This window comes from Rutidosis leptorrhynchoides, chromosome 4 (assembly GCF_046630445.1).
Source record: "Rutidosis leptorrhynchoides isolate AG116_Rl617_1_P2 chromosome 4, CSIRO_AGI_Rlap_v1, whole genome shotgun sequence".
In the NCBI taxonomy this organism is placed as follows: domain Eukaryota; kingdom Viridiplantae; phylum Streptophyta; class Magnoliopsida; order Asterales; family Asteraceae; genus Rutidosis; species Rutidosis leptorrhynchoides.
Window position 1 is genome coordinate 149,222,578 of NC_092336.1, and position 17,423 is coordinate 149,240,000.

Genomic DNA, 17,423 nt, shown 5'->3' on the forward strand with positions numbered 1-17,423 from the left:
TATATATATATATATATATATATATATATATATATATATATATATATATATAATATTCATTATTTAATTAACTAAATGGTAATTATTCAATTTCATCCGTATAATATCTTACACCAATGACAAAGGTACATACGGATCTATATGTTTAGTTACTTGATTTTAGTCAATTTATTTGAAAATTTGTAATCATCATCGAACTTAATTGTTATTATTAATTTTATATATATATATATATATATATATATATATATATATATATATATATATATATATATATATATATATATATATATATATATATATATATATATATATATATATATATATATATACTAGCCTTTAAGAGCCGTACGTTGCACGGCGGACCCTAATAAAACTAAGTATAAAATGTTAACGAACTTATGAAAAATGAATATAACGTCAATATAAAACATCATACTTGATATGTAAACAAACAATGTTTTTAATTGAACCAATGCATTCAAGTTCTTCTAAGGATTGTTGTAAAGATTAATATAAATATAAAACACGTTTACTAAATTCGTAGGTGAATAAGCACATTAAATTGATATGTAAAGTGCTATATCATTTGCTTTATCATAAGCTAAAAATAAAAAGTAGTCACATAAATTAGAACCAAATTCGTAGGTGAATAAGCACATTAAATTGATATGTAAAATGCTATATCATTTGCTTTATCATAAGCTAAAAATGAAAAGTATTCACATAAATTAGAACCATAAGAAAGCATAGTAGTCACATATGAAAGCATTAATTAAGATCAACTACAAATTATCTAAAAATTATTAGTAACATTTAAGGCCATAGAATAGCACTTGTTTCAGAAAAATTCAAATAAAACGCAAATGCTCTTAAATAATTGGTATAAACATGTCATGTTTCTCGAAGAGATAGTGTAATTACATATCATTTACAATAGACAATGGAAAGAAGGTTTCACTAATAGCTCAACTACAACTTCAAAAGGAAAGAAAACCAACATGTGTATAAGTACGATCGTTACTTTAAGCAAATTAGGTAAATGTGTTAACCTTCTAATATTATTGATTTTGTAATCGTATTCAATACATCAAATTTACAACAGACAAATATTTGGTAAAGTTTGTCGTTTGATACAGTGGGATCATAATTTACTACCTCAAGGTTGGCTTGATCAATGTACTGTCCTGAAGAAATAAACACCAATTTGGTTTATCACTAACATATGTCATATGAGAAGTAGAATGCACACAAAGTAATTGTGAATGGTGGGCCATGTACCTTTAAATCCAAATATTGTATGCGAAGCTTTTCAGATTCCAGTAATTTGTTTTGAAGTGTGGTAAACGCAATAATAGCAGCCCGTATGTCATAATACGAAATTATAACAAAACCTTGATATCTACAAGTTGTGTAGAAAAATTGTATATCTCCATGTTGCTGATGAAAGAAATGTGTTACTCGTGAGAAGTATGAATCAACATCAAAGAAGATGGAATACAAAAACTAAACATAAATAAAATGAAAAACTTTTTAGTAAATAATGAAGCAATACTGAGAAACTGCAGTGCACCTCAAATAGAAACCTAAGTTCTGATTCCTTGACTGTTTTACCAACGATTTCCACAATAAGTGCTCTGGTAGGGTGTACACAGGTTTTAAGATGTTCGGCAGTCACAGAATTACAATTTCCTTCCAATTCCATGCCTCCGCTACTGTTGAACATATTGAAGTCTTCATCATCGGTGTTTAAAGTAGCGGCACACGCCAACTCATCAAGTACTCCAGAAAAGAGAACTTCTTCATCTGGAAGAAGACTTTCAACAATTTTTGATTGATTTGTAAAGATTGATGATTCTTTCTCTACAAGAAGGGTAACTGCATTAGTTACACAAAACTAATAATGAACCATTATTATAAATTATATTGAATTTGATTGCTATTATGACATTGCATGTGTATCACAAGAACCACAAACTATAAGCAACATACATAAACTATAAATAATAAGATATAAGTCTTGGTATTCTACTAATTTCTGCAAGAAACTTGAAAAAAAACAATTCAAGCATGTTGTAAATAATACTCACGTTGCTTATCAGATGTGACAGTTAATTTTCCAGTGTGTTCCTTGCAAAATTAGGACATTAATGGAAAGCATTATAATCAAAATAAGCTGCAACTATCTACATGGATTGACAATTACTAAGAGATAAGCAAATACATCATATGTTTCTTCTGGTTTGTCACATTTGAAAATATATGGAAGAAAACATTCAACATGAGACCTATTTGATTGATTCTAAAATTCTACTGCTCTACTAATTTTGACTGATGACCCAACCCATTTGACCTATGTACCCATTTTGCTCAATTATAAGCAGATAAGGACATGGAATAAGCAATCCATACACCGCATTACCTGACCTTTATAGCAAAGAAATTTTTCCTGTATGACCCATTCCCAAAATCTCACATGCCATAGCAAATTACCCTTTTTTAACACCTCAAAATTTACCTTTTGACCCATTAACCCACCTGACCTGATAATGTGACTAACAGAATTTACCTGAGAACTTTTAAGGATAACATGATGATTAGATACTGAAAAACTGCAACTATCTACATAGGTTGATTATCAGCTAACATCCCGTTCTCTTTCTTTGTTATCTTAGCACCCCGTTCATCAGGACCCAAACGCACTTCTCGCTGCATATTTTCCCACCTACATAGATATTGTAATCCACATTCGTCAAAGTTTAACTCACCTACATAATCTGTTTCATGATAATATCCTTAAGAGTGACTTAAAAAATAATTTTTTGAAACATAGTTGATAAATAATCTAAAATGACTTTTCTCTTTCCACATTTTCATTTGGAAATACTGTGTATAGAAGCTTCCAAGATCACTTTTCATTATCAAAGTCCAACATAAAGTCTGGTCAAGTTCTTAAAATCGGATACAGCTCTCCGAAGTAATCTTACCTTTACATTTTGCATGTATGGCTTATAAATAAAAAGTGGACAGATGGCTTTTTCTATTATTATAAGAAATGGATATTACCTTTTTAACACCTTTGTGAATCTTCATTTGGTTTCACTCGAACTAATCTTCATTCGGGTCACTATTGTCTGCTCGCCTTGCTTCATTGTTGCCACTGCTCTGCCTAAGCCAGTAACGCTTGTTCTGAAACCACAAATGTTACTGTATTCTGTAACTTAATTGACACTCACGTAAAATAGAGATATCGGTATATCAATTACTAATAACTAACCTTTTTTCCGTAATGAAGTTTTAGGAAGTCTCTACATCATAACCCTTCTACGTATATACAGGTCCATCAATTCTACATGATATGTTAGACCATGTATGGCTTAGATAAAAACATCTTTCACTAAGTAAACAGTTTAATAAACTCAGATATATAATATTGTTCTATCCATATCAGTGACCCACACCTCCTTTGCAGTAATAACCTATAGCATAAAAACTGAAAAGTAGTGTTAACTAAAAGAGGAGAGTTCTTATACCAAAGTCAATAAGACAGCTACCGGCCTGTTAACGTTGATGATGACGACCAGTGCGAGAAACTGTAGTGAGAAATTGTAGTGATTTACCTTCATATCAGAAGAATAAGCTTTAACTCGCTCATAAAACCAAAATGTTGCCGAACAATACTTACAAAGGAGATCGCTATCTCCTAAATCCCGATAAAATTTAGTCACATCTATAATAATACAAAATAAAAAAACAATTATCAGTATACCGGCCTCTCTTTTTTTTTTTTTTACATATACATATAAATAACCAATCTAAAAAATAATAGTCAATTGATTAAATTAATTCACACTCAAATAACATCCATACAAAGAAAAGTGTCTGACATTCGTTGAATAATAAACTAATGAAATAAAAAAAGTTTCTTACCATGATGATTAATGGCACAAGCAAATTAATGTTTCAAAGTACATGTTCATTCCAAGTTCAACTCGAGAAGCTCCACATCCATTATAATGTTAAAGATAAAAGTAGCCAACCCCTTTGTAGTCAATGTTTAAAGGCTTGAAATTCGAGACGTAATCAATGTTTCCAAAATTCTATCACATTCAAAGAAATTCATATTAGATCTATTATTTATATAAACTAAACACCCACAGTGGTCAATGAAACACCAAGTATGCTGCAATATCTAATCATATTTTAATAGAAAATACGCGATATAATAGAAAATAAATACAAATTGAGGTTACCTTTAGCCTGGGCACCTTCATCATCATGTTACCAAATATGAAAAATTCTTCACCATGATTAACGGATGAACCAAATCGGAGATATTATAGAAAATTTATACCTTCATTAGTTTAGCAGTACAATATTTATTCTTAACCAAATATTATACAAAACCCTAAATCAGTAATTTTTAAACCACACTATTCAAAATGGAATATTAACAAATTCAAATTCGAATTGATTATTAATAGCCGATTGTCTAATAGGTGACAATTATACCCATGTCTTGTTCCTTTCATAATCTGGAACTTCTTTGAAAAATACGAAACCTAAATTGAGCTGACAAATTAAATCAAGAATTCAATTGAATATGAAAAATACCTCATATGACAGTTACTTTGATGCCGATTTGTTCAACCGTTCATTTAATGGAGTCGATTTTGGGAAGCGGATGACTCTGAAATCCCTAATTTTACACTGCGAATTTAGGTATACCACCAATATTATACAAAATTAGTATCATTGTGTGCCTAAGATTGTAGCGATTAAAGATGGTGTATCGGCGATTGTTATTACCACCGAAGAAGGCCATAACCGCCGGTGCAAATGGTGCGATTGTTCTATTTTGGAAGAAAGAGAGTACTGTGAGAATGGGATACGTGTCACGATGTCGTATTTTTGAAAAAAAATAGGAGAGGATGGACACTTGTAAGGTGGTAGATGGTGTTATTCCTGATGTGACAAGTAGGATGGGACCTCACGCTTTATGTGAGGAAGGGATATATATATATATATATATATATATATATATATATATATATATATATATATATATATATATATATATATATATATATATATATATATGTATGTATATATATATATATGTATGTATGTATATATATATATATATACTAGTGAAATACCCGCGGCTTCGCGGATTTTTTATAAGATTTTTGACTTTAATAATATTTTTAATAATAGATGTGTATGTAGTTATATACTTTTTTGTTTGGTGTGATTTCGTCGATACTTTGTATTTTGGACAACATTTCCATTGTATATAAATCAATGTATATATAAAACAATGTAAATCACTCTTAAAAAAAAAAAACAATCCTCAATGCGTCATATATAATATTAATAATATAGTAATTAAACTCTTGGGCGACTTATCCACAAAATTGATAATGCAGTAGTCCGTTGTAGGTATTGATTAATTGCCGAATATGTTGATGCCAAATTTTTGGTTGTTAAAAAGGTATGGAATTTATCTATTATGCTTGCCCGTAATTGATCTGCCTGAAAAAACAATTAAGTAATTGAAGGTAAGTCACATCGAAAAACTTATACAACAAAATGAATATTAAATCAAACAATGAAAAATATTTAAATGTTATTAGCACTAAATACTTTAAAAAAAAACATTACCTGATGCAACACATCTTCCACAACACGCAATTTTCCCATAGACATTAACATGTTGCTCATATAGTTTTGATAATAAGAATCATCTCCAATTGGACAGAACGATTTACCTGTTAAAAGTTTAGCTATGCTTGTTTGCACTTCCATAATACGATTTGACAATTCAGTTTCTTGACCGATACAATATTTTTCCCAATGTTTAATGTTATTGGTCTGTGAAGTTGTTAAATCAACTTGAACCAAAATTAACTGAAACAATTGATAATTTGTTGTTATTTTATTTAGTATTAAATAATCTATATGAAATACATTGGAAGTATGTGTATTATGTTGTTATAAGGAAAATCACTTGCTTACAGTGACAATATCTGAAGGACAAAAGCCGCCAATCCACATAATACACCTTTCAACCGGTGTCATCCAATTCCCATATATAATATTTAACACGTCATCTTTGTTGCTGATTTCTTCAGTATGAATAATTCTTTAAATTGTTGTTCAACAATTTGTAGAATAGGATTTATATTTGTGTCTGTATATTCTTTAGTCATTACTTTACGTAATCGAGATATTAAATTTCCATGCTCAACAAACCAAGGCTTGTATAATTCAGCATAATTTGTGATGTCTGTTAAAAAAATAAGAAGACAGTAAATGATTGTGTATAAATTAAAATGTTGTACTAAATTTTCGTAAGCATTTTCGATTTAAAAAGCAAGTTACCTGATTCATTTGATGGAGGATAAATTATAGTCTTATCATCCAACATCATATACTACAATAAAAAAGGTAAATATATACGATTATCAGAACACTGTTATATTAACCTTTGGTATGTTTTTTTATTTTCTCGTTAATAGTTAATAAGAAAATATCCAATGAGCATATGAAAATATACAAAACCTGATTATGAAGTGTCTTTGCTTCATGTAGTTTTTGTGTAAATTTTTTGTTTAGCTCTTCTAAATCCTCAACATATTTCTACATAATATATCTACTAAGTTAATATTTTGTATATAATAACGTCTCATTAATTGTATGTAACGGAAATAACATTAACAATACTATTCTAGGAATTAAGTAGATATATTTCACATATGTAGATTACTTTTTTGCGATAGTAGGACCGTTGAACATTATCACAATTCCGAGCGTTTTTCTTCAATCTCTAAGTCCATGTTTTTTTACATTGAGTAAAATATTCAGTTACCACAATGAGTAAGTAAATGAAAATTGCAAAAATAAATCAAAAACAATGTTTTTTGTATAATGTTTTTGTAGATTTATATTTCCATCCAATTCAATATATATCTAAAAATACAGTATCTTATATTATGCAGAGCTTGTTTTTATTGTTTTTCATGAATATTAATACAAGTCCACCCTAAAATGTCTATGAAGGCTTGCTGTTAATATCTAAAGTGTGGTAAAAATTTTGTAAGACAAAATGTTCAATTAGATAAAGTGATTAATTATCAAAAAGCTAATACATACTGTGATTCAAAGAATACTAACCTTTTCTTCATCTACATCCACAATATGTTTTGTAACTTGATCATCTTTATTGTTTTGTAGACTACTTGAAGCAGCTTCATTGGTTTGAGATTTATTCATGAAGATGACAGTAGGGTGGTTAATTCTATTTTTTTTTTCAATCGGCAGATGATAATATGATATTACTTTATGAATAACGTAGTTTGTGTTTTAAAGAACATCGTGACACATATTTTTGTATCAATATACTGAGTGCTATTGATAGAGCATCTCTTGTAGTTTTAAAAAGATCACATACAATCATTTCTACAAATAGATATATTGTGCCAGAATAGATATACATATATCGTTATAATAATTGAGAATTTTAATCTGGTGACATCTGCCGATATATAAAGTCCATATTTACATTTGTTACTTCACTAATCGTTAATTTTTTCCAAACAATGGTCCTCTATATCATTACTTTAAATCGAATATCATCAAAATCCTTTGGTTATTAATATATATGTTCATAGAGTGATGATAAGGAATGTGCAGAATCACAAAACAATCATACAGTCGTTGTGCACATCATAATTTTAAAATCAAACTCGTTTTTCTGATAAATAAGCATTCTGCAGAATATACTCTTGATTTTAGTAAAAAAAAAATGCTTCGTGACTCCCCTAATAAGCTTGTTCTGCTGATCCCACGCATGATCTTGTTACGAAACAAACATACAATCAACAATCACATCTTGAGCAGCTGATTCCGCGCATTGTATTACCAAACATCTGGCAGCATTCACATCAAATAGTAAAAGATAGATTCATAAGAAATTGAATATAAATATACTTGAAGACAGTGAATCATCGTAAAGCTACATGTTGATAATATGTATTCAGATTTCGTAAAACAAAAGTTAGTGGTATTGGTAACACTAATATTTAACAAAGATGTGTTTTTTTTACAATGGCAGCGGTAAATTAACAAACGACTGGACTGGTATACTAAAGTTATTATTCAGATACATCATATCAGACAATGTGAAACAATATATGATTGGAGGATTTGATGTATTTACTTGTAAAGCCAAAAGCTTTGTTATTTAACGAAAATTAAAACATTATTGAAGTAACTAAAAATTAGTAGTAGTCAAATTAACCTAGGCAGTTGTAGAAAAATTATACTATTTGATAGACTGTAACACTTCTTTGTATACCACATTCCTCGTCGTGTGTGAAACGTTTCCATCCTCATCCAATATAAGCACCTTCAGTCCTTTCTTGCTTGTAACACGAGACACTGCAACATAATGTTGACCGTGAGTGAAGACCGGTTTTCGTATATATAAGCCAACATTTGAGAGTGATTGTCCTTGACTTTTGTTTATCGTCATCGCAAAGCAAACATTATCTGGAAACTGACGCCTACGGAATTTGATTGCAATATTCTTGTCTGTAGGTTCTACAATCATTCTTGGAATGTAGGTTAATTGGCCAAAACAGTGACCAGTTATTATTCTTGCTTCAATATTATTATCTGCAAGCCTTTCAACTATTAACCTTGTACCATTACACAAGCCCTTTGACTTGTCAACGTTACGTAGCAACATTATAGGCACTCCCTTCTTCAAAACAAGCCTGTGATTGGGAACACCTGGTACTTTCAAACCATTTAAAATTTCTGGTGAATACAATTATTGTGCAAATAAATCATCAACTTCGTCTGGACTTAGGCTGTCCGAACTGTAGTAGACTCTTTTTTCTTCATCAATGGAGGCCAACACAGCATCATTAATAGAATCAACTTCCTTATTTGTTGGAGCAAGTATGGCTTTGTTTTGAAAAAAATTGGGATCACCAAGATCGCTGTGAAGGCTAGGATAAATAGAATCCACAATGTTCTGTATATGATTGTCATGTGAAGGAATTAATACTTCATCGGGAAAAATAATGTCAGCTTCTCCATCATTCGGAAGATTAATCTTTCCTTCACCAATTTTCAAAATCCAATCTGCAAAGTCACTAATCTCTTTTTTTCCAATTCATTCTCGCCACCATTCAAGCGCATATTTTTAGTTAGTGTAAGTACCTTACAATGATGCCACAAGTCAGATGAATGCAGCGAAGCATTTACTATTTCTGCTCTGTTTCCTTTATGTACAACTGGAAGGATCTGCCTGAAATCTCCACCGAACACCACGACTTTACCACCAAACGGCATTTTCTTATTCGCTGACTTGATTATGTCCCGCATAGTGCGATCAAAAGCTTCATAACAGTGTCTGTGCATCATGGGAGCTTCATCCCATATGATTAATTTTGCCTTGTTCAATAATGCAGCTAATTCACTATCCGGTTGTATATTACAAAAAGAATCTTCCAGAACATTAATAGGTATAGCAAACCTAGAATGTGTAGTCTGATGTGGTAGCGGAGTGGTATAAAATAGTTATTAATTTTAGCAGAAAATACTATTAAATACGATACAATTTTACACAAGATATTTATTTATTTAGAGAACGGATATAATTAAACCTTGCTACAACACTTATAGGCAGTGTACCTAATCGTACAGTAGTGTAGTTTTTAGTAAGTCCGGTTCGTTCCACAGGGAATCTTTTTAAACAAAGCTTAACGCTATATTAGTTTACTTTTATAAAAATACAAATATATATATATATAAGTAATATTATTATTATAAAGGGGGGTTTTTTACCGTTTAATGACTGGTTTGTCGATTTTAAAACTTTAGTCGCAGTTAAAACCAAATGTAAAATATTAAAAATAAATACAAGACTTAAATTAAAGCATAAAGTAAATATCGATAATGAAATTGCGAATAATAAAAGTGTGATAAAATAAACTTGCGATAATTAAAAAAATACGATAATTAAAAGTACAATTAAATACAATAACAATAAAAAATGCGATAATTAGAAGTGCAATTGAATATAAAATAAAGGAAATTAAATATGAAATAAAAGAATTATGCTTATTTAAACTTCCGTAATCATGATGTTTGACGTGTTGATTTTAGTTTTATGCCCATGGGTTAATTGTCCTTTGTCCTGGATTATTTAATATGTCCGTCTGGTTTTTGTCCATAACAGTCCATCAGTCATAAATATAAAGTGCGAGTGTCCTCGTCAAATTATTCTTATACCCGAAGTTAAATATTCCAACTAATTGGGGACTTAAACTGTAACAAGATTTTAATACTTTGTTTAATAATTACACCAGGATGTCGACTGAGTGTAACCCAAGGTTTTAATATTTTACTAGCTTCATCTCCAAATACACATCGGCGTATTATTCCATCGGGACAACTTTTAAACAGATGTGGATCTTCCCAAAAATAGTGTTTTATATCACTGAAGAATTTCTTTCGTCTTTGGTACGATAATCCTTTTTCAAGAAATCCACAAACTAAATAATTTGCATAGTCTGCAAACCATGGGATTTCTTTATAATCTATCTTCAATAGATATTCATCAGGAAAGTTGTCTTGTATGGCTGATTCATTTAGAACTTCTAATTCGGGATTTTCAAGACGAGAAAGATGATCAGCGGCGAGATTTTCTGCTCCTCTTTTATCTCGGATTTCAATATCAAATTCTTGTAAGAGTAAGATCCAACGGATTAATCTTGGTTTAGCATCTTGTTTCGAAAATAGGTATCTAAGAGCAGAATGGTCGGTATAGACCACCGTTTTTGCTAGAACGAGATATGATCGAAATTTGTCAAAAGCAAAGACAATAGCAAGGAGTTCTTTTTCAGTAGTTGTATAGTTCGTTTGTGCTCCTTGTAACGCCTTACTAGCATAATATATAGGTTGAAATCGTTTTTCAATCCTTTGTCCTAAAACGGCTCCCATTGCAAAATCACTTGCATCGCACATTAGTTCAAATGGTAGATTCCAATTTGGTGTTATCATGATCGGTGCATTAGTGAGTTTCTCTTTAAGAATATTAAAAGATTTGATACACTCATCTGAAAAGATGAATGGAACATCCTTTTCTAGGAGTTTTTTCATAGGAGTGGCAATTTTAGAAAAATCTTTTATGAAACGTCGGTAAAAACCGGCATGCCCTAGAAAACTCCTAACTCCTCTAACATTGGTGGGATGTGGAAGTTTAGTAATTACATCTACTTTAGCTCTATCCACTTCAATTCCTTCTTTTGAAATTTTATGTCCAAGAACGATGCCTTCTTTAACCATGAAATGGCATTTCTCCCAATTAAGTACTAGATTGGATTGTTCGCATCTAAGAAGCATTCGTTCCAGATTAACTAGAAATGATTCAAATGTATCACCGAAGACTGAAAAGTCATCCATGAAAACTTCCATGCATTCTTCTATCATGTCGTGAAAAATCGCCATCATACACCTTTGAAAGGTTGCAGGGGCGTTGCAAAGTCCAAATGGCATGCGTTTGTAAGCAAAAGTAATATAAGGGCACGTGAATGTGGTTTTCTCTTGATCTTCGGGTGCTATTGGAATTTGAAAATATCCGGAAAATCCATCTAGAAAACAATAGTAACTATTTCCGGCTAATCTTTCCAATATTTGATCTATGAAAGGTAAGGGAAAGTGATCTTTTCTGGTGGCTTCATTTAATTTTCTATAATCAATACACACACGCCATCCTGTTACAGTCCTAGTAGGAATAAGCTCATTTTTCTCATTTGTAATGACAGTCATGCCACCCTTCTTAGGCACGCATTGAACTGGGCTTACCCATGGACTATCAGAGATTGGATAAATTAAACCTGCATCTAGCAGTTTAATAAACTCTTTCTTAACTACATCTTGCATATTAGGATTTAGTCTTCGTTGGCGTTGCACATACGTTTTATGACCTTCTTCCATAAGGATTTTATGTGTGTAATACGAAGGACTTATTCCTTTAATATCATGAATCTTCCATGCAATGGCTGGTTTATGAGCTTTCAACACAGAAATGAGTTGTGATTTCTCATTTTCAGTAAAAGAAGACGATATTATTACAGGTAATTCAGATTCACCATGTAAATAAGCCTATTCCAAATGGTTTGGAAGTGGCTTTAACTCTAATTTCGGAGGTTCTTCTATCGATGATTTATATCGATATTTGTCTTCTTCTTTTAGCATTTGAATTTCTTCTGTTGTTGGTTTATATCCATTAGCTATAAGTGTAGCTAACATTTCAGCTTCATCAATTGGTTCATAACTTTCTCCTAAAGAGCATTCTCCTGTTCCTTGTAATTCTGGAAATTCTTCTAATAATTCTGCATGTGCATCTATAGTTTGAATATAATAACATGTATCATCTGCAGATTGTGGTTGTTGCATTGCTCTATCAACTGAAAAGGTAACACTCTCATCCTCTATACTTAGGGTCAATTTCTTACCGAACACGTCTATCATTGCTTTAGCAGTGTTTAAGAATGGTCTTCCTAATATGAGAGGAACTTGAGAATCTTCTTCCATGTCCAGAACAACAAAATCTACTGGAAATACTAAAGTACCAACTTTAACTAGCATGTTCTCCATTATCCCTCTAGGATATTTTATTGATCTATCGGCTAGTTGTATGCTTATTCTGGTTGGTTTCAATTCTCCAAGGTCTAGTTTAGCGTATAGTGAATACGGCATTAAATTTATACTAGCACCTAAGTCTGCCAATGCTTCTATTGAACTAAGACTTCCCAGAAAACATGGAATTGTGAAACTTCCTGGATCAGATAGTTTTTCTGGTATCTTATTCAACAGCACTGCTGAACAATTAGCATTCATAGTAACAGCCGAGAGTTCTTCCATTTTCTTTCTATTTGAAATTAGATCTTTCAAGAATTTAGCATATCTAGGAATTCCTGAAATCACATCAATGAAAGGAAGATTTACATTTATCTGTTTAAACATATCCAAGAATTTAGATTGCTCGGCTTCAAGTTTCTCTTTCTTCATTTTACTCGGGTAAGGAAGTGGTGGTTGGTATGGTTTAACATAAGGTTTAGCCTTAGCTGTGTTATCTTCATTAACCTTTTCAACTACCGGTTCTTTTTCCTTATCTTGATCAGGTTGTGGTTCTTGTGGAGTAGGAATGGCTTCATCAGAAGTTACAGGTATTTCAGGTGGTTTAAGTGTTGTACCACTTCTTGTGGTAATGGCTTTAGCTGTTTCATTCCGGGGGTTAGCATTTGTATCACTAGGTAGACTTCCCGGTTTTCTTTCACCTATTAACCTTGCTAGGTTACTTACTTCTTGTTCCAGATTTTGAATAGAAGCTTGTTGATTTCTAAATGCTTGAGCATTTTGTTCATTGGTTTGTTTTTGAGATGTGAAAAACTGCGTTTGAGTTTCAACTAGCTTCGTCATCATATCTTCTAAATTCGGCTTTTTATCATCGGTTTGTTGTGGTGGTTTGTTTTGAAAATTAGGTCTTTGCTGATTGTAATTATTATTAGATACTTGTTGATTGCTAGGACCTTGTTGGTTGTTGTATGGAATATTTCGGTTATAATTCTGGTTTTGATTGTAAATCGGTCTTGGTGGTTGATAATTATTCTGATAATTATTTCCAGGCCTTTGGTTTATGTATGAAATATTCTCTCTTTGTTCCATTGTTAATTCAATACTGAGACAATCTTTTGTCAAATGTGGTCCTCCACACTGCTCACAACTAATTCGTATTGAGTGAATATCTTTAGTCATCTTTTCCATTCGTCTCTCTACAACATCTATCTTTGCGGAAATGGAATCTAAGTCATGGCTAGAATCGGCTCTAGCTACTTTAGATGATCTAATGATATCTTTTTCTTGGTGCCACTCATGTGAGTGGGAAGCAGTGTTATCAATAATTTTGTAAGCATCAGTTTCGGTTTTCTTCATAATAGAACCACCAGCTGCTATATCTATGTCTTTCCTTGTAGTGATGTCGCATCCTTGGTAGAATATTTGTACTATTTGACAGGTGTCTAAACCATGTTGCGGACATCCTCTTAACAACTTTCCATATCTTGTCCATGCCTCATATAGAGTTTCATTTGGCTTCTGTGTAAACGTAACAATTTCTGCTTGAAGTCTTACGGCTTTAGATGCAGGAAAGAATTGTTTAAGAAATTTGTCAACTAAAACATCCCATGTATCAATCGCCCCTTCAGGTAACGATTCCAACCAATCTTTGGCTTCTCCCTTTAAAGTCCAGGGAAATAACATGAGATATATCTGTTCATCCTCCACTTCTCGGATTTTAAATAGTGTGCAGATCCTATTAAAGGTACGTAGATGTTCATTTGGATCTTCCTTCGGCGCACCACTAAATTGGCATTGATTAGTCACCATGTGTAGAATTTGTCCTTTGATTTCATAATCTGGCGTATTAATGTCTGGATGAGTAATTGCGTGACCTTGGCCAGTGCGTTTAGCTCTCATTCGGTCTTCCATACTTAAAGGTTCCAAATTTTTCATAATTGAATTTGTTGAATCGGAATCACTAGAGGATTCTGATTTAATGGTTCGTTCCTCAACAATCTCTGTTTGAATGATTGGTGGTTCCGGAGGAAAGTTTAGTGGTTCAGGATCTACGAACCGTTCCTGAATATTCTTCGGATTCTCAATTGTGAGGTCGGGTTCAAAAAATGGATTATCGGAAATTTGAACTGAAGTACTTGGTCGACTGGATGACGATTCTAAAGAAAAATCAACGGCGGTTATATTTGCTAAATGTCTTGATCGAGTTACAGGTGGTGAACGTACAAAAGGTGGTGATCGTCTTGCTCGGTGCATTCACTGAATATCCTATTAGTTTTAAAAAGGAAAGAAAAATTATAATAAGTTATCCAATCAATAGACTTTTCTGATTTTGCCCACGTTTCGAATAGCCAAAAGATGCAGCAGAGGGGCAGGATTCGTTTGGTCTCAATATAATTGAGGACTGTTTGGCTCCAATAACCCGGTCCACGTACAAATCCAACTATTACTACGAACCAGAAAATTTTGATGTCTATTAATTTAACCACTTAAAATAAATTTTCGTAATTTTAAGAAATTTAGATAAGAAGTAGAATAAAAATCTATGTCCTAAAACTAGAATAGCGAGAAATAAGAAAGAAAAAAAAAAGTTCGTCGGAAAAAGGTTGAAAAAGAAAAATGGTTGAAAAATAAAAGGTGACGGAAAAATAAAAGAAACTTATAAAAACTTAAAAATACTTGACTAACCTAACCTTATTACTACAACTAACTTAAAATTATAATCGCAAATTGGGATTACTAATTGGAATGATAATTGATACTTAGTAAAAGGTTTCTAAAAATATTAAAGCTTACAGGAAAAACTAAATCCCAAATGGAAATAACTTAAAAAGAAACTAAAATTTAAAAAGGCGTCGCAAAATTCTAGAGTACCTAAATCTTAGTCTAAAGAAAAAGCACTTAAGGGATTTTACGGCAAATCCTAAAAATCTAGAAGTAAAAATAATTATGGCAAAAACTATGAATTAAAACTAAATATGAGCTAAAAATACAAATATTATGCTAAAACAATTAAAAAGGAACAAAATATAAAAATATACAAAAACTTGTAAAAAATACAATTTTTATAAAAATATTCTTTTTATATTATTTATTTATTAAAACTACTAATTTTACAATTTAATTAAACTAATTAAACTAAATACATAAATTAAATAAAAAGTAGAAGTTAAAATAAAACTAATAATAATAATAATAATAATAATTAGGGTTTATATTAATAATAATTAATAAATACTCCGTAATTAATGCAGAGTTAGGGCTCTGTCGGTGGCTTCAGAGAAACTCCGCGAGTTGCGATATTCAAGGCAGTAAACCCCGCGAGTCGCGGGGTTCAGAATTTCAACTCTGAAACAGTTTAAAACTCGACGCGTTTTTTTTTTTTTTATTATCTGTTTTATAATTATCTGTTTTATAATATCTTATTAAAATATTTATATAATTTAAATAAAACTTATCTTTAATAACTAAGATAAAAATAAAATACTTTATAACAATAAAAAAATAGATTTATATATATATATTTTTTTTCGGTTTTTTATATTTATAAAATATATTTATAAAATAAATTAAATAAAACTTATATTTTTACAAACTAAAGAAACTTTATAAAACTTAAATATTTATCAAACTCCTAAAAATACATACATTTTTTTTTTATATTAGCGTTGCGCTTCCGGCTTTTAAAAGAGTTCCCCGGCAGCGGCGCCAAAAATACTTGATGTGGTAGCGGAGTGGTATAAAATAGTTATTAATTTTAGCAGAAAATACTATTAAATACGATACAATTTTACACAAGATATTTATTTATTTAGAGAACGGATATACTTAAACCTTGCTACAACACTTATAGGCAGTGTACCTAATCGTACAGTAGTGTAGTTTTTAGTAAGTCCGGTTCGTTCCACAGGGAATCTTTTTAAACAAAGCTTAACGCTATATTAGTTTACTTTTATAAAAATACAAATATATATATATATATATATATATATATATATATATATATATATATATATATATATATATATATATATAAGTAATATTATTATTATAAAGGGGGGTTTTTACCGTTTAATGACTGGTTTGTCGATTTTAAAACTTTAGTCGCAGTTAAAACCAAATGTAAAATATTAAAAATAAATACAAGACTTAAATTAAAGCATAAAGTAAATATCGATAATGAAATTGCGAATAATAAAAGTGTGATAAAATAAACTTGCGATAATTAAAAAAATACGATAATTAAAAGTACAATTAAATACAATAACAATAAAAAATGCGATAATTAGAAGTGCAATTGAATATAAAATAAAGGAAATTAAATATGAAATAAAAGAATTATGCTTATTTAAACTTCCGTAATCATGATGTTTGACGTGTTGATTTTAGTTTTATGCCCATGGGTTAATTGTCCTTTGTCCTGGATTATTTAATATGTCCGTCTGGTTTTTGTCCATAACAGTCCATCAGTCATAAATATAAAGTGCGAGTGTCGTCGTCAAATTATTCTTATACCCGAAGTTAAATATTCCAACTAATTGGGGACTTAAACTGTAACAAGATTTTAATACTTTGTTTAATAATTACACCAGGATGTCGACTGAGTGTAACCCAAGGTTTTAATATTTTGTTATCAATTATACCAAGTGTCCTTGTACATAATCTCACCCCTGTTTTAATTATTCTAGTGGCTATTAATCCATTCCCGTATCCGTTTAAATGAACGATTATTCGTACATATAAATACCCCGCCCATCGTGTCCGATCGA

At 30.9% G+C, this 17,423-nt stretch overlaps 2 protein-coding genes across 2 annotated transcripts in view; both read right to left on the reverse strand.

Moving 5' to 3' along the window:
* Positions 1-8,326: 8,326 nt before the first annotated feature.
* On the reverse strand, positions 8,327-8,752 carry LOC139841123 (uncharacterized). Its single transcript, XM_071831356.1, has one exon. The coding sequence runs from the start codon at positions 8,750-8,752 to the stop codon at positions 8,327-8,329; it is 426 nt and encodes a 141-aa protein (XP_071687457.1).
* An 84-nt stretch (positions 8,753-8,836) lies between these two features.
* LOC139841124 (uncharacterized) overlaps positions 8,837-17,423 on the reverse strand; it is a 38,657-nt gene continuing 30,070 nt past the window's right edge. The window contains exons 8-9 of the mRNA XM_071831357.1: positions 9,237-9,547; positions 8,837-9,153 (exon numbers count right to left, since the gene is read on the reverse strand). Coding sequence (XP_071687458.1) covers positions 8,837-9,153; positions 9,237-9,547 — 628 coding nt within the window. The remainder of the gene's footprint in view (positions 9,154-9,236; positions 9,548-17,423) is intronic.